A 17410-nucleotide genomic window follows, 5' to 3' on the forward strand; every position below is an offset into this window, starting at 1 on the left:
GAATGGATGTAGGAGGTCACCAATGAGGAATTATTTAGAAAGATACAGATGATGGAGAACCTACTGCAGAAGGTTATACAATGGAAGTTACAGCTACTAGGGCATATCTGCAGAGTAAACGACAAACGCAAAATCAAGACCCTGGTACGTGGTATAATGGACAGCTCAAATAGGAGAAGCAGACCCCCACAGAGAATGAACAGATGATGTCGTAGATTGGTGCAGAGCTAGTCTACAGAAATTAAGCTACTCCACACTGGACCGGGAACGATGGAAGGAAATAGCGAGGGATGCATCAGACACCAACGGGCACTGAGCCCACAGTTGTTGATGATGTTTTTTTTATTAGTTTTAGATATTAAATATTCAGAGATAATGCTTTTTTACATCCAAAGTGGGCCTGTACGTAAATAGGAGCATCATTCAGATGCTTTACATTCAACTGCAAAATACTAAGACATTAGAACAAGTTCTACTGAGAACAGCAGTTACCCAGCATTTTACAAAACTGTGCTGTCCAATACGCTTTCTGTTCGCTACATGTGAAGAACTGGACACTGCGGTGCGGCGAAATGCAGCTCCTTAGAGCAGCACACGTGAAGCACCCTCTGCCCACTCCACATGTGCCCTTACCAGTTGGTGGGAAAAGCATGTGGCAGCAGCGGTGGCAGTTCCTCCTGAGGCTTGAGCCTGGAGCCACTGGCCCTGACATCTGTGACCCACAGTGGCTCATGGCATGGCTCCAGGAGCAGCTTGTGGAGTGGCCACAGGCGCGGCTTTAGGCATGGCCCCATGTGGCTCCAGGGGTGGCACGGCTCTAGTTTGTACTGCAGGAGCAGGGGGAGGATGTTTGGCTCTGTGGGGGTTAGGGAAGGGGGCTGTGGTGATCCTTCTGTTTCTATTGAACAGCACAGTTATAAGAGATTATTTTCATTTGCAATAAGATTGCAGGAACCCACAGGCCAGTAGTTTGGGACTGATGATGCCCCATGCTGAAGTTTAAAAAGGAGGGGGGGGAAAATCCCCTAATACAGTCAGATACAGGCTTGACCCTAAAATCTCAAGAGAACAAGAGTGGAATTTCTTTCAAAGATCTAGTAAGACCACACACTAGAATATGCACCACTATTACTTTGTTTGCATTTCCTTGGCACCAGCAGCAGTAGTCAGGGACTAATCTCCCATAACGGGGAATTTAAAAGAGAACAAAAAGATGGTCCCTGGAAGCATTCCTGTCAGCTGAGCGCTTGGGTGCTGGAAAGGTTCAGGTACCACCCAGCTGATTAACAGAGCACCCAGAGCCAGCAGCATACATTTCTAAGGCAGCGCACATCAGCACATGCCAGCAGACTCAGGCTCTCAGAGATCAAGCTAATGTGTATTAATTGCAGCAAAGATACACAGCAATTACACAACCCTTTAGCTCCAGCACAGCCAGTTTGAGTCAGCTGACATGGGTCAGCCACAGATGTCTCACTGCTGTGCAAACCTACTTTTAAAACCTCTTTCACACCTGCCTGAGGTCTCCATTGACCCAGGTTAGCCACAGCCTCAGAAACATACCTAAGAGACAAGTATCAGAAAGGTAGCCATGTTAGTCTGTATCTTCGAGAACAACAAGAAGTCCTGTAGCATCTTACAGACTAACAAACATTTTGGAGCATAAGTTTTCGTGGGCACAGACTTTATGCTCCAAAATATGTTATAGTCTGTAAAGTGCCACAGGCCTTCTTGTTATACCTAAGGCGAGACGGCCCTTAGCAGACACACCATACATAACGGGGCGGGGGCAGACGATCTCAGGCCCTGGTGTCAAGGAGTGGGGAGTGATCAGCATGAAGGGGTCTTGCTCGCACAGCTGTTGGGGACCGACGCACCTAGGGGATGCGGGTGAGCACGGACCCCAGAGAAGCTGACGAAGGCGGTCCGAGCCGGCCCCACAGACAGCGGGGGATGGGGATGCTCAGTAGAAGCTCCCACAAACATTCACGCTGCGGATGGATCCGAGGAGACGGAGGGGTCTGGGCCCAACAAACGGGACTCCCGGCCAGGGTGACGGGCGGTCTGTGCGGGGCCAGCGGAGGCGCTTACCTTCTGGGGGAAGTAGCGGGCCTGGTAGAGGGCGGCGGGGCGGGGCTGAGCTTTACCGGGCGGGCCCCGCCGGGAGGCCAGGGGCAGGGCGGAAAGGGCCCCCGGAGGGCAGCAGACGCTGCCCAGACGGAGTAGCACCAGCAACACCGGTAACTTCAGCATAGCAGCTCCGAACAGCACCGCGTGCGCCGCCCGCTTTATACCGGCCTCAGAGGTGCCGGCCCCGCGCTGGGGGCGGGAGAGAGCGATAAGGGGAACCCCGGCGGGGCGGGGAACAAGTGCGGCGAAGGGTGAGCGACCGCCCGCGGCCCTCAGAGCCCCGCCCCCAAACCTAGCAAAGGGAAAGGGCTCGAGCCATCTCTGCCTAGGACTCGCCCCAGGTCCCAGTCAGGCACACGGGGGCAGGGGCCATAGCCCTCTGCGGCCGTGCGATTGGTCTGCGGACCGGGCGAGCCTGGATTCCGGGCCTGGGTATGATTGGCTGTGTCGCTGGTCTGAAGTGACTGGATAGAATTCGAGAGAGGGCTAACGCTGATTGGCTGCTTCGTATCAAAGTGGTGATTGGTTGTCTGATCGGACTCTGTGGCTTTCTGTGCCGGTTCTCTTTCGAGAGCAGGGATTGGCTACGCGGGCTGGTCTCGGGAGGCGGCGGTTGGCTCCGTGCGGACGCGGCGGATTTGGGCGGAAGCAGGAAGGTGGCTGCGGCCAGTTGTTCCCGGAGCCGAGTTGTGGGTGGGTGAGTTCGGCAGCCCCCAGCTGTCTGCCCGGTCTGATAAGCGGCCTGCCGCGCGCTCCCTGCCGCTACTCTCCAGTCACGTCTCCTCTTCTCCAGGGCTGCGCGCGGCCCTCCAGCGTTTCTGCCCATGCTCAGCCTAGCAACGGCCCTTCTGCCCCTCTCCCCCGTCGCCTTCGCGGCACGCGGCCTTTGCCGGCGAGGGACCTCCCGTCTCACCTTGCTGCGCCCCCTCCCCTGCAGCGCGGACGCCGGAGCGGCAGATGTTCGCGCTTAACCCCCGCCACACACAGGTTAGGTGCCTGGCGCCCCGTCCCGGGACCAGCGCCGGACGCGGTAGGGAAGATGGTTCTGGCCACCATATGGGTGGAGGAGATGGTTGCCTGGAGCGCCAGGTTAGGCAGAAGTGGTGTTTGGGTTTTTTTGCTACTTTACAGTCTATATTAAGGTTACCTCCTGTGAATCAAAGGACCAGCTGTGGTGCTTGTAAACATGCATCATTGCCGTGCCCGACGTTGCTGGGGTAGCCCTGTTCGTCTGTAGCTTCACAAAGCAAAAAATCGGTCCTCTAGCACCTTAAAGACTTGACTTGACTTAAACCTTTGTATTCCAGATGCGGCATAGGTCGTCTACATGTCTCCTCCAGGTCACTCTGTGTTGGGACAAAACTAGCTGGCTCCAGGATTAACCCAGTTATTGTCCTTCAGTCTCAGTAGATCTTTTCCTCGTTGTCTGAGGTCCTCCTCTGTTGTGTTTTCCTTGCGGGTTCCCTTGTGGCCTAGCCATCCCATTTTCTTCTCTTGATTTGAACATCAAGTGGTGGCTCTGCTCTGTTCCAGAGTTGCTCACTTATGACAAAGTTTTGCCATTTAATGTAAAGCATGTACCTCAGGCATCTGTTTATCAATGTTTGTAGCTTGTGATTGGAAGACTTTTTAGTACACCAGATCTCACATCTGTACAGGAGCGCACACTTCACATTTATATTGAAGATCTGCAGTTTCATCTTCACGGATATTATTTGGGAACTCCATATGGGACAGAGCCTTGAATGCAGCTGTTGCTTTCCCTGTCATGGCATTAACAACAAGAAGTTCTGTGGCACCTTATAGACTAACAGATATTTTGGAACAAAAAGCAGTCAAGTAGCACTTTAAAGACTAGCAAAATAGTTTATTAGGTGAGCTTTCGTGGGACAGACCCGCTTCTTCAGACCATAGCCAGAGCACGAGTCTGTTCTGGTCTGGCTATGGTCTGAAGAAGTGGGTCTGTCCCACGAAAGCTCACCTAACAAACTATTTTGCTAGTCTTTAAAGTGCTACTTGACTGCTTTTTGTTTTGATAGTGTACAGACTAGCACGGCTTCCTCTCTGTAGATATTTTGGAGTGTAAGCTTTCATAGGCAAAGACCCGCTTCATCAGATCATAATTCATCATTTCACTCATGCAACTGATGAAGCGGGTTTTTGCCCACAAAAGCTTATGCTCCAAAATATCTGTTAGTCTGCAAGGTGCCACAGGACTTGTTATTTTTTGAAGATACAGACTAACATGGCTACCTCTCTGATATTTATCCTGGCATTGATATCCTTACTGTTCCTCCATAAGCCTCCCCAAGATGACCCTTCTGTCATCCAGGACAGCCATGCAGTTTGGTACGTGGAATGTTCAAATTATATATCAAGTGGGGAAGACAGCACAGATTCAGCTTTAGAGACTAACAATATAATTTATTAAGTGCTGAGCTTTGGAAAATTCAGATCTAAGGAAGCAGGTCTGTCCCACAAAAGCTCATCGCCTAATAAATTCTATTGTTGGTCTTTAAAGTGCTATGGGACTGCTTTTTTGCTTGTGTTTTGTGTCAGACATTATTTATTTCCCATTGTGGAGCATGGCCATGTAAATACAGTCAAAATGTGCCACGGTGTAGCTTCAAAAGAGCACTGCTTGCTTTTGCTGCCTTTACAATAGAAACATTAAAATTCCAAGTGTTGTGCTAGGGGATTAAAAATGTTTATCGTGATGAAATGTTTTAAAGAAAGCCATTAATTTGGTTTGATTTCAGGTTAGAAGTATTTTGAAGGGGTTTATCTGTAAATGTCCTTTTAATAATTCTTTAATTTTGCAATCACTTTTGTTTTGTCTCCCCAGTTGCTGTTTGAGAGACCCACACAGGCAAAACTGTCACTGTCAAAGGTATATGTTTCTGTACATTGTCTCACTATAAAATGAATGAGTGCTCTATAGCTTCAGAATTGAAGCTTTGTGGTTTAGGTCCTTACATTTAAAAAAACAAACTGTAGAGCAAGAAACATATATGAATGGTTAAATGCCTCTGAGAAAACAGTGGCTTTGAGAGTAAAGTGCCTGAGCAACAGTGTACTAGTCCAAAACAGCTGACCGACATTTTTGAATGTTGGTGAAATACAAGACGGAAACCACAAGTGCCAAATCTCTGCTCGGAAGGAAAATAGAGTTAGATTTATCACAGAGATGCCTTCTGTGTTTTAACTACAAGCTACCCGGGTAACTCTGCAGAAAAAAACAGGAAAATACTGAGCTCCTCATACTGCTATTGGCACTACATGGGCAGACCTGTGCTTTTAGTGGTGCACTGTGCTGGTCTGTGTTGATGGATCAAAATATAGAATTCTCAATTCTTCATCCTCAATTGAAAGAACAATCTGCTGCTTTTCTGAGTGCCTGGCATCTACATCTCTCACTGTTGAAGTTCAACTCAATCATGCAAACACTGTGAGGTGGATATCTTGGGTTTATAACTTGGGATGATGTTAATGGTTAACTTGTAGGGGCTGAAGCAGCCCTCTGCTAGCAGGGAGCTGCTCCAGCCCTGCAGAGCCCACCACAGGCAGGGCTGCCCCACCCCAGCAGGAGCACCCCCCTCTGTGACAGCCTCAGCACTAATGTTTAGCTGGTTAACTAATTAAACAGGATTTTACATCCCTACTTACAACCCCATATTGTGATTTCTGTTTTTAAGATATAAAGAGTCCAGAGCAATTTTGCTTTAAAGCTGGATTGAAGCATAGTTATACTACCTCTTCAAATATGACAGTATTTTGCAGTCCTCATTTGAAAAACTACTAAGTGTGTCTCTTTAGCAGACAAGTAGCTTTTGTCTTCTGTTTCACAAAGAGCAGTAAAGTAAATGCTACCCCGAGGCTAACAGGGGTAAAGACCACTACATTTTAAAAAAACCCAAAAGCTTTATTTTTAAGAAAATGCAGTTTGTGTTATCATTTCATAAATGGGAATCTCATCAGGTTTATCTCTTTTCAGGTGACGCTGTGAATACATGAATGGCAGGAGAACACTATTAGCTGCCTCTATAATTTCTATCCAGAATTCCAGCTTTGTCTACCCTTCTTGTCAAAACTGTTTGTCTAAGCTAATACTAGATTCTAAGAGGTAGGTCCATGTTAGGGTATTGCTGATTTTTAATTTGGGAGGCACCTAGCACTCTTTGGGTACTATGTACAAAAGCAGTCCCTGCCCTAAAGAGTTTACAATGTAAGTATAAGATGAGACAAAAGACAGAAAAGCACAATGAAAAAATGATGCTTGTCAAGGACTATGATTTCAGCCTAAATTTTGTTAGCTTCTTGTAGGCATTATTGCAATGGAGGGTTTTTTTTTAAAGGAGGGATTTGAAAGAATAAAATAACATAGCAGAATAAATGGCACTACACACATAATAGTGTACTTTTCTATAAGATTCTTGAAGTGTAGATTGATTAGTTGCTACTTTCTTATGCCAGTAGAAACTATGGGCTCCATCCTGCACATATATATGCTTTCTCCTGGAAGTTGTAACTTCAGTTTAATGTGACTTCATGAATCTTTTTGACTTTCCTCATTCTATGACTGAAGACAATCCTGTCCTCCTCCTGGTAACATTGGGTCCTTTTACATGACTTCTTCTCACCTCGTATCTAGCTAGTGCACAAATTATGCCTACTCATCCTTCATGTAACATATGTCAATCACAAAGTACCACTGATCTGTGAAATCATGACGTTGCCACTGATGTATGGCACACCCAGACTGATGTACTGGTGAACCCTGGGCACTGAGATTCTGAAGCACTTGAAAATGACCTCCATAAAAACTAAAGACATCCAGCTTCATGAAGCTAGATTTCATCATAGCTAAAGCCACGCATGCATACAAACGTCTATCCATGGACGTCAACTCCAGTGTTTCCTCTAATTTTTTATATCTAGTTGTAGAATTAATTTTGTTATGCAGCAATATGGAGGTGATGTGACACACGTTAGCTATATTGGTGCATGTCACAAAACTTTCTGGTCATGGATGGTGGGTGGCATGTTGGGCCAAGGGGTTAAGACTGTGGAAGGAGCCTCAAGGCTTGGCTGTGGGAGGGTGAGGTGTCTGGCTGGTGAGTACAAGCTCTGGGAAGGGGCCAGGTGTGCATGATTTGGGGTGTGTGGGAGAGGCTCAGGGCTGGGTTGTGAGGATGTCATATGTGCTGCATAAGGGAGGTGGAGCTGGAGGTGAAGGGGATGCAAGCTGTCCTGGGGAAAGATTACCCCCAGCACAGAAACTCAGGGCCAGGTGCAACTAGCCTCTGCAACAGGACCATGCTGAGTCTGGCCTGAAGCAGGGGTTAGGGTATCTGTCCCCCAGCCACTGCACATCTGGAACAGCTCTGCATTGGGACCAGCAGCAGAGGCATTTCCCCGTGATAGCTCTGAGCCCTTGTGTGACCACGCAGTCTATTGGGAACTCAGCTTAACTTAAGTTTGTTCCCAAGAAGTGAGGTGGCCAGAAAGATCCAGAAACCCATGCCTGAGGCGCCTCCTAGCTGTGCAGATGTACTGCCCTCAATGTCCTCTCCTCTTTGGGGTCGTACAGACCTGTTGGAGATAGCACAGCTACGTGGCTGGGAGGAGCTGTCAGTGCAGGGCACTGGTTCCTGAGAGCGGCAGCACTACATTATTATCATTTGGCCCCTGTGGTTCTTGGAAGTAGAGCCCTGTGAATCAGCTTATAGCAATTTCCATCTACAGATGCAAGTATCTGTATATTCATAATATCAGATATTGAAGAGATGATAGGTGGTGGAAGCTTATGATGTCTCCTGGGGGCTTCTTATCTTTGTTTGACTTATCTGGTACTGTAGGTACTAGAGTAAATGCAAAGAGGAAACCCCACAACAAACAATGAAATACAAAAAGTGCTGTGCTAGGAGTTTCAAAGCCCACTCACTCCTCCCTACAACAACAAAAGATCCATTCAAGTAACCCAGCCTCTCCTGCAGTCTCTACTACGCTTCTATTTACTAAATGTGTAAAAAATGCTTCACTGAAGTCTGTGGGGCTTTGCGTGATCAGAAGAATCTACCTTTATTAAGCTTATTGCAGGATAGGGGTTGAAAAAACAAAGGATAAGAAAAAATTGTATTTCTGATTTATGCTGATGGAAATTCATACTGTGCCATCAGTTAACAAAAACGTGCGCTCATTTTTTCTTACTGTCTTATCAGGTTTAACTGTCTAAAATGTGGCTGCACGGGTGAAGCCAAAGATGCACACTACAGGTATAGGTTGTGCCTAAAAGTTGCTGACACTGATGATTTGTTTGACATCACCATATTTGGAAGCTCTTTAGATCCATTCTTTGGGGTCACAGCAAAAAGTCTGCAGAGGTAAAGGATGTTTTTTTAATTATATATCTCCTTTTATTGAACCTAACAATCTAGAGGGGGTGTATATGTCTGTGTCTCCATTCATGGTTCAGTATTGTCTTAGAACAGTTTGCCAGCCAGGTATCTAGGTGGTATTCCTCAATAAGCTGGCTTAACAATTTGATCTGAGTAAAGAGTGATTTATTTGTAGGGGACAACCTAGGAAAATATTCACTTGTTTCAAGCATGTATTTGACACCTATCAGCATTGTGTCGGAGTGCTTTAAAAGGCATAAGTTAAGACATTAAACATGTAGTTCATGCTGCATTTAGAGTTTGATCCCTTATGTGCCTTGTCATATGTGACCATTCCTGGTCTGATAGCAGGTTCCTAAATAGCATACCTTCCTCAGAGTTGCACACACTTTTCAACATCAATCAGAAGAAAAGTGTTTTGTCTGATGATTTCAGATCTCACTGGAGACATGTCTCTCTCTTGCTTTTTTGACACTGAAGTTGGGAAACTGTCTTATAGCTCTTCAGTGAAGTGATCGGGTTTGCATTTAACATGAAGTGAATTCCAAAGTTGCAGGCTTGCTACTGAGAACTCAACTACCAGCCCTATACGCTTCACCCTTTAGCCATCAAGCAAAGGCTTTTTCCCCCACTATAAAACCACTTTAGAGTGGAATTTAATTTCATGAGAACTTTATGCATGACCAGTAGAAGCCGAGTCAGACGAAAGCTAAATGTTTTTGAAAAAGTACCTTAATAACTTCACTAGGTAGAGAATTATCCTTTGCTAACTCTCTAATAACACATACTTACAGTTTGTTCCCCAGCTTCAAGAGAGTCATGTGACCTCTCCATCTCTCTATTTGCATACATAAGCAGGTTGCTTTGTCTTACATTCTGAATGGTTTGGAAATTATTCTTGCTTCTTATCCTAATCAGGCAAATGTCCATCACATAGGGCCCATCATTAATGTAATATGTGGTACCATTTTCTTACCGACTGCCATTCTCACGCTTCAATTCCATGTTTTCCAGTTCCTTTATCAGCAGTATATATGAATAGGTAGCACATAGTGTCTCAGGGCTTGTTTACACTTAGTGCTGAAATGGCACTTATTATACTGATGGGAGAACTTCCCCCATTGGCATAAGTATCTCACCTCACTGAGTGGGAGTTAGCTATATTGATGGGAGAAGCCTTCCCATCACCACAGCATTGTCTACACCAGGGCTTTGTGGTATAGCACCTGGTTCAGTCTGGTACACGTATGCTTCTGTCCATCTGTGTTATATCACAGCAGAATAATGTATCATTAATGCTTTCTCTAAATAAATAAATCTACCAGTGTGGTCTGAGGCAATTTCTATACTTCAGGCTTGCTAGTAGCTTGAATTTATGGCCTTGTCTACAGTAGCACAATGGACTGCTTTTACTATACTGTTACATGAGAAGTGGCTCAACCCTCTTACCTCCATTTCTGTGGGGAAAGTTATATTACTGTAAAGGTGTTCAACACCAGTATAGCTATTCCCATGCCAGAAGGGGAATTAATTATTCAGGGATGTCACCTTTATCCCAGTATAACTGTGCCCACACTGGATGTTATTGGTCTATCTATCACTAAAGTAAAAACCCACCCCTAACAGTTGTAAAACTTGAGTTCAGACCAGGCCTAAAACAAAATTATGTAGTTTTTTGCTTATGCCATTTTTTCCTTACTTGATACAGTTTTCTAGTTACATGTGTATTCAAAAGAGAAGTAAGGAAGATCTGAAAATAAGACAGTTGAGTCTCTGCAGATCACTGCTAACTTCCTACTCTGACTTGATCTTTTCATGATACATGTAGCACAGCAACCTAACCCAACAGCCTATCTTCATCATGGGTGCCCTAATTTAAATACTATTTACAGCTTTTTGTGCCCATGCCAGTGCTTGACATTTAATTTTCTTCATTCAAGGTGTATTCAAGATTTTAACCAAGAATCAGGAGAGCTGGACAGAAATGCCTCTCCAAGCATGTTAGTTCAAGCAGTCAAAACTTGTTTCGTTGGGAGAAGATTTATATTTGGAGTGAAGGTAACTTTTCACATTTTATCTGTTTGGTTCCAGGTGAATCATGTGAATTCTACTAAACAATCTCTGATATGTTTCCACACTGACAGTATTAGAGCAGCACGTACTGAAATATCCAGCTGAGAAGGTGACGGGGCAGGATATAAAACAAGGAATCAAACCTGTGGTCTACTCTCAATTCTGCTGTTAAGCGTCCATGTAATTTTAGAAAGGCCGAGATCCATAACGGTATTTAGCAACTTAAATCCCAAATTTAGGCACTTAAATTCAAATTTTAGAAACCCCTGCCATCTGTAGAACCCCCACTTGGCTACTTGCTAATATTGTAGGTATCTAAGACCAATTGGCACCTATTTTTGCAGGGTAAAGAGTCCTTTAACACCTAAGTTTCTGCCTCTGAGGATTTGCGTTGTTTCCTCTCTCTGGATATCCAGATACAGTAAAACCCCGACTTACACGCAGGTTGTGTTCCTGGGGAACCACATGTAAATCAAATTTTGGATAAACTGAGGTCCCCTTTTGAAAATATCCCAGCTCAGCAGCCATGGCACTTCTGGATTGAGCTCACAATCATGGCTTTACAAGGCCAATGATCATACCGCTGAGCTATCCCTCCCCCACAAGCTCTGTTAGATGCCATGATGTAAGTAACAATGCCTTAACTATATGCATATTGTAAAGGCCACTAGGACCTCTTCCATCCTTATCCAGGGGAGTGCTAATCTTCTCTCCTTTCATACAACATTCAGTTCTCCTCTGCCTAATGGGGAGAAAGGAGAGCTCTGTTCAAATCCCACACCTCTCAGGAGAGTACTCAAATCACTTATCCATGGGATATTCTTATATCTCTCCCCTGACGAAGCCAGTCCACTTATTATAAGTAATTTATTCATTGGAGCCAAGAGACTGAACTTGAGGTCTCCCATCTCCCAAATGGGTACTGCTTAATGATAGAGTAACTTTTCTCTCTCACTCTGTCTCTCTCAATTTCCCATCAAAATATGTCTGTTTAGCACTGATTATTATGCAGTATCTAAGTGTTAAAAAAATTAGCAAAACATATTACTATAACTGCTGCCTGTCAGTGCCTGCCCTAACAAGGCCTTTGTGCATTTGAGTTTTAATAGAAGTCTTCACAGATCTGGAGATACCACTAGAAACTGTTAGTTGACTAGAAACCTCCCAGCTGTTGGTTGTATTTTAATTTTAAACATTTTCTATCTGTGTAATCTCAGGTATCGTTAAACTAGATTGAAATGTGTGGACTAAATCCTGAGAGATATCGACTAGCTCCCACTCCCACAGATGTGATGGGAGTTAATCCACAGGTCACACATCTCCCTGGTGTCTGAGATTAAGCAGGTGTTTAAGGAGTGTTTGTGTACACCATCTGCACATGCTCCCTGATCAAAACACCAGTACTAAACTCTGCCCTTTTAAAACTAAAACTCACACAGAAGGGGATTACTTTAGCCTGTAAGTAGCAATACGGGGAACAAATATTCAATAATGCATTCTTTAATCTATCAGGAAGGACAAATTCAGACTGGAAATAAGCATGTATTTTTATCAATGAGGGTAATTAACTATTGGAACAATTTACAGATTTCATGATGGAGTCTCCATCACTGACCCACCCAGGACTGGATGTTTTTCAAAAATACCTGATATAGGCAATATTTTGAGAAAGTTATATGGCTTGTGCTATTCAGGAGGTCAGAGTAGATTATTAGAAGGACCTCTTCTGGACTTGGAATCAGTGAATCATTCCACAGTCTGTACTTTCCACCAATACTATGTGCATACATTACTCTCTTTTAAACTATACCTACTGGCACAGTTGGGAGGAGGAAACACCACAAGCAGAGCTGCAGTCTCTGAGTTCTCTGACACAAATTTTCGTTTTCATTTTGTAAACTTGCAGGTAACTATAATTTGGGCAGTTGCTCAGGTATGGCATTGCCTTGCCACTACTGGTGTGTTAAGTACTCGGTGAGCTACATACTTTGTCGTTCTTTTTCCAAGAATGACTCTCAGTGTGCACCTGCAGTTTACCTTCAGTGACTTGATATTGCTGGGGGGCAAATAGAATTTCAGATGTGGCTCCTCTGATAATTTGGCCCTACAACTCCAGCACTGTTTATACTTAACCAAGGGGGTCCAAGTAACACTCCTTCCTGCACTTTCCCCCCATGTCTCAGGGTACCCTGCTTCAAACTTTGCTCGGTACTTCATGGTTGAAGGGAAGTTATCTGGTATCTAGTGGCCAGCTAGTCAATTATGCCATACGTTCCTTTTCACATAGTGGCTTTCTCTAGTGAAGCAATTTTTCTTCTGCCCGGGTATTGTCTTTTCTCCTCAGATTTCCTACTGAATTCACCCTGAAGATTCTTTGTATTGTTGCCACACTTCAGTAGGACTCATTTGCTAGGGGATACTGCTGAGGGACAGCAGGTTTTTTTTTCTTTCCCCAAATACTCTGATAAAAAAAAAAGAGTCTTTAAAATGAACTGTGGACAAGGCTTATTTGGACCTTTCTTGTTCTCAGTCTCTATTAAAATGTTGCTGTGCTCAGTAGGGATATTAAGATGGTTAAATGCTAGTGCTTAATTGGATAACTGTTTCAAATTGAGGCCTGCTGCCCAGCCCACTGGTCCCACCAGAGCCAGGGCTGCTCCAGCCCACCATGGATAAAGTTCACCAGCGAAAGCCAGTAAGCATATTGGAAGGTCTCATGCTTACTGGTATACTTTCTGGTTCTATTTAACATTCCCCCATGTCCATATAAATCATCATTATACTAATAAACATCATTCATTCTTTTGCAGAGTTCTGAAAACCATGATGGAGGGCACTTTGTCTCTGACAACATTTTGCAAAACTGCTCCAAAATTAATAGACTCGCACGAGATCTTACAGCCTGCCAGATCTTCCTGCCACGTGCTGCTGTTGCCGGCTTTACTGTTATCGGCTACTTCCGTCGGCTCCTGCAATCTGCTTATTTCAGAAGCAGTCACAGCAGCTCACATCGACCTGATTGTCCTTTAATTGGAATAGATCAGCCTAGCAGTGAGCTTAGCAGTTTGTGTAGTTCTGGCAGCAATTCAAGCTTTGTTCCATCAAGTGGCCGAGAGAGCTTTCCAGGACTCTGGCAGCAGTCCTTTGGCCTAATTTCTTCATCTGTTGATTGGGTAACAGCAGAAGATTCTTCATCTTTAGAACTGGGAAAGATTTCTGGTGAACAGGGTAAATCAAAGGACCCACATTTCTCTGCAGAACTAAGTTACTTAAGCCTCAGGAACCAAACCATACAAGATTTGCACCTCTGCAACTCTGTGAATGAGAAGAGTGAGCAGGAAGATAACAAAATTGATTCACTGCCTAGTCAGTCAGTCACAGTCACAGCAAATGGAAAACAAGAGAGCTTCTCTTCTTTAAGGAGAGAATGGTCACCTGACAGGAACCAATCCAGATGGCTACAAAGCCCATTGGATTTGGGGATAAAATATGCTTGCCCTGAAATTATCAGCAGACATGATCACTTCCAAGAAAACTCTTGGAACTCCTTTCATTACCCAAGAGAAGATGATTCATTTTGCTCCTCAGCAGTCTCTCCCAATCATGGAAGTGCAGCTGGAACATCTCAGCATGACCCTATGATTTGGGACGAGTTGCCATTCTCTGAAAGTCTAAATGAATTCTTAGCCAGAATTGAAAACAATAGCACCATATCCCCAGTAGGTTTTGATGTTCATAAATGTTCTCCTCAAGAAAGAGGTGAGCTAGACAAAAATCATAGCAGAACATCTTGTAGGCAAGACATTGTGGTGGTTGATTTGCAGGCAGTGTGTACAACAGGGAGATTCCCACAAATAGCAGAGAATCCAAATATTTGCAAAGATCATATTCTCTCCTGCCATCAGTCAAACCTAACTCCTATAGGTGGTCCTGTAACACAGTGGGAGCCTTTGTACAGCATTTTATCTACAAGTACTAAAGGAGGCAAAGAGTCGGAGTTTATACCTAACTCACCTCTGCTTGTGCTGTCTCAATCATCAGCAGTTACAGCAAAAATGTCTCTTTCACAGGGTAGTTTTCTACAATCTGGAGAAGCAAATGTTAAAATTTCGAACAATGCCCATTCTTTCACCAGCCTTCAGTGTACTATGAAAGAGGCAGGAAGCCTGTATAAACAATGGAGAGAGGAACCCGCCCGCTTACATTCCCTTAATGATGGCTGTACAGCTGACTGGGAAAATAAAGAAAATAGTAGTTATCCACTAACCCCAAGAACAGATCTTACAAACTCTCAGGAGCTGGGCTGTGATTCAGCAATTCCTATCAAAGCTAAAAATATGTTGAAGAGAGAATTAAAACCATTAACTAAATTGCAAGAAAATACTGTTAGAGCTATAAACCAGAATGACTTACTACAGAATGCCAACTTCCCCACTAGCAGCTACAATGCTTCTGCTGACCTCTTTGATGCTAGTACCAGAGAGAGAAAAACTTTCATAGAATTTTCAAATAAGTCTCCCAGCTTTTCTGCACAGGAAGATGTCTTGACTGCACGCTGCAGAGCATCTGAATTAATGCTCAGTCCATTAGATGTTGGTTGCAGCTCTCCAGAGTACAGCTCCTCACCTAACCTACCACTTCTTTTTAGTAAACACAGTACACCTCTAACTTATTCACTTTACGATTCAGAACTTGATCTAGGAGCTACCCAGAACTTTGTTCCTTCTTCACAGTCAACTCCTGTTATAAGACCTTTCCAAAAATTCAGATCCCAGAGGGGCAGAGACTCAATTATCCTTAAATTGACATCTAAAAGTCCTACCAAAATCCACTGCAGATGTAAACAGGCTAGGTATTCTTTTAAAAATACCTTATTAAGACAACTTACCAGCAAGTTCCCTAAATGCAAAAGATCAAATAACACAACCATTAATAAATCTGTTCCACAGCAGCAATCTACCAACAGTGAATGGCCAGAGAATGACACTAAAGAATGGGTCCCTCCTTCAGCAACAAAATTGTCACAGCCGATTTCATTCTCCAATTTAAAAACAGTGGGGTTGCCAGCAGGGAGCCCAGCTATGTTCAAATTCATTGATCAAAAAACTATTTCTGAAAACAATGCCAATAATGGAAAGCCAAGAACTGATACATGTTTAAAAAACAGAAAATTAAATTCTATGAATAATGCCAGGATTCCAACAGCTCCTATACCTGTAACTGATGCCTTACTTCCAAAAGATGAGGCCTCTGGAACTTGTGCCTGCTCAGAAACCAAGAAGAGCCAGTCATGTGCAACTTATTTACTGACTGGATTGGATGAAGCAGTTAGCTGGTCTCCTGAACTGTTTAAAGAAAAATACCATTTCTGAGTGTGTGGTTTTTTGGGGAAAAAAGCCTCATCTTGAAGCATGCTACTTTTTTGTCATTTTGTTTAATTTGTTGAAAGGGTTCCAGTATTACCAGAGAAGAAAAAGGACTGTTCTAAAAAAAGCATAATTATTCATATGTCTCTTGGTATCTGTCTTGTTTAGATGAATAATGCCATGTTCCAAAGACTTTTGTCCTTTACAGAGGGTAGGGAACACGGGGAATGGCAGTCACTTTATTTTATTATGGATGAAATGACTTAACTATGAAATGTGAAATAAAATTTTAACATTAATAGGCTACACAACCTCACCTTCCAAGCCTATTCAAGCAAAGATTTATCTAGCTAATAAGTAGATCTTCCCCACAGAGAGAGCCCTCAGACTGCACATTTTTCCTACCATGTTTAAAACATGGGCCCTGGTTTCTGCTTCCAGTGAATTCCTTTCGTAGATGGCTGACTTTGCTATTTTTGCGACTATTATCAATACATCACAGGAGGGAATAAATTCCACTCTAAAACAACGAATGACAAGACTAGAACTAGGCATCACGATAACTTGGATTTAGGGTCATAGCTGTACCCATTTAGCTTTATCTTTGAGGGAGGTCATTATGGTATTTCTAATGCTTCTGTCTTGGCACTAGGAACTATAAGCAGTCCCCCCGTCAGAGGAGGCAGTAGGACACTCTTCATTATTTCATGGGATAGTGGAATGGGCTACAAGTCATTCACTGTCTCTGAGCCTTAGATTTTGTAATCTGTAAATGGGAAATCAGCCACTGAGAGCTCCAGGAAAGCAATGTGTAAATGGAAACTATTCCTGTTCCCAACCTGCCTAACAGCAACTTTCCTTTATTTTCAGCAGGGACATTCTTTCTGCCTTATGGAGGGCCCCACATCATAGCCGTGCATCTCCTACCTAAGAACTTTGAAGCCCATTGCTGTTTTTAACTGGCACAAGGGGCCACTCAGCATCAGTTGCTTCCTCCCTCTTATGAGTTGAGCATATTGGCACCGCAGTGTTCCTGAAAGCTAGAAAAAGGGAAATTCATAGTGGCTATATTCCAAGCTTCCCTAAGGTACCCAAGAAAATCCACTTTACAAGAAGCTCTTCAGTTGTGCTCAGTGATGTACATGCTTTGCACTGGCATGTAATTTATTTGAGCTTTCTGCTGTTGGGCTCTGTTACCATCAACTATCTACATTTAGCTAATTGTCACAGAAGATGAGGTCTTACCTTGCGCATTCTTCCATCCAGTGGATGTGTAATCATTAGTCATTCCTAAGACTTGGTGCCAATATGTGTCAATCTTAATAGGCCTCAGTTCAGTTGCTGCAGAACAAGACATTTCAGAAACTACGTGCCTCTCTGAGGCCTGCTCTCCACTAGGAATAAATATCAGTTTTAGATACACAAATCTATGCCAAATGAAAA

The 17410-nt window shown here is 43.8% G+C and overlaps 2 protein-coding genes and 1 non-coding gene across 7 annotated transcripts in view; 1 reads left to right on the top strand and 2 right to left on the bottom strand.

Annotated features, from left to right (window-relative positions):
* LOC142006876 (ras-related protein Rab-30) overlaps nucleotides 1–17410 on the bottom strand; it is a 182062-nt gene that overhangs the window by 76368 nt on the left and 88284 nt on the right. Inside the window, exon 1 of one of the 3 annotated variants that reach the window (XM_074983404.1) lies at nucleotides 2092–2476. The exons of the other annotated variants lie outside the window; for them this stretch is intronic. Coding sequence (XP_074839505.1) covers nucleotides 2092–2253 — 162 coding nt within the window. The 5' untranslated portion in view covers nucleotides 2254–2476. Of the gene's footprint in view, nucleotides 1–2091; nucleotides 2477–17410 lie in introns of those variants that run through there. 3 annotated transcript variants of the gene reach the window in all.
* On the top strand, nucleotides 2705–16260 carry DDIAS (DNA damage induced apoptosis suppressor). Of its 3 annotated transcripts, none has more exons than XM_074981325.1 (6): nucleotides 2705–2823; nucleotides 4976–5020; nucleotides 6125–6253; nucleotides 8352–8513; nucleotides 10469–10586; nucleotides 13412–16260. In XM_074981325.1, exons 3-6 carry the CDS (start codon nucleotides 6141–6143, stop codon nucleotides 15971–15973), a joined length of 2955 nt encoding a protein of 984 aa, XP_074837426.1. In that variant the 5' UTR covers nucleotides 2705–2823; nucleotides 4976–5020; nucleotides 6125–6140; the 3' UTR covers nucleotides 15974–16260. The 3 variants fall into 3 exon arrangements, with proteins under 3 accessions (XP_074837426.1, XP_074837439.1, XP_074837433.1); XM_074981338.1 differs by having other exon boundaries at nucleotides 2734–2827; XM_074981332.1 differs by lacking the exon at nucleotides 2705–2823 and adding an exon at nucleotides 4293–4479.
* On the bottom strand, nucleotides 11201–11328 carry LOC142007736 (U6atac minor spliceosomal RNA). Its single transcript, XR_012644012.1, has one exon. It is a non-coding gene; the product is annotated as a U6atac minor spliceosomal RNA (small nuclear RNA).

The sequence above is a fragment of the Carettochelys insculpta genome, chromosome 1, assembly GCF_033958435.1.
Source record: "Carettochelys insculpta isolate YL-2023 chromosome 1, ASM3395843v1, whole genome shotgun sequence".
Taxonomy (NCBI): Eukaryota; Metazoa; Chordata; order Testudines; family Carettochelyidae; genus Carettochelys; species Carettochelys insculpta.

Bases quoted from the DNA above. Each gene is read 5' to 3' on its own strand.
- DDIAS (XM_074981325.1), top strand. From the start codon at position 6,141: ATGAATGGCAGGAGAACACTATTAGCTGCCTCTATAATTTCTATCCAG. The intron at 6,254-8,351 runs GTAGGTCCATGT...CTGTCTTATCAG, and splicing joins CTAATACTAGATTCTAAGAG to GTTTAACTGTCTAAAATGTG. The intron at 10,587-13,411 runs GTAACTTTTCAC...ATTCTTTTGCAG, and splicing joins GATTTATATTTGGAGTGAAG to AGTTCTGAAAACCATGATGG.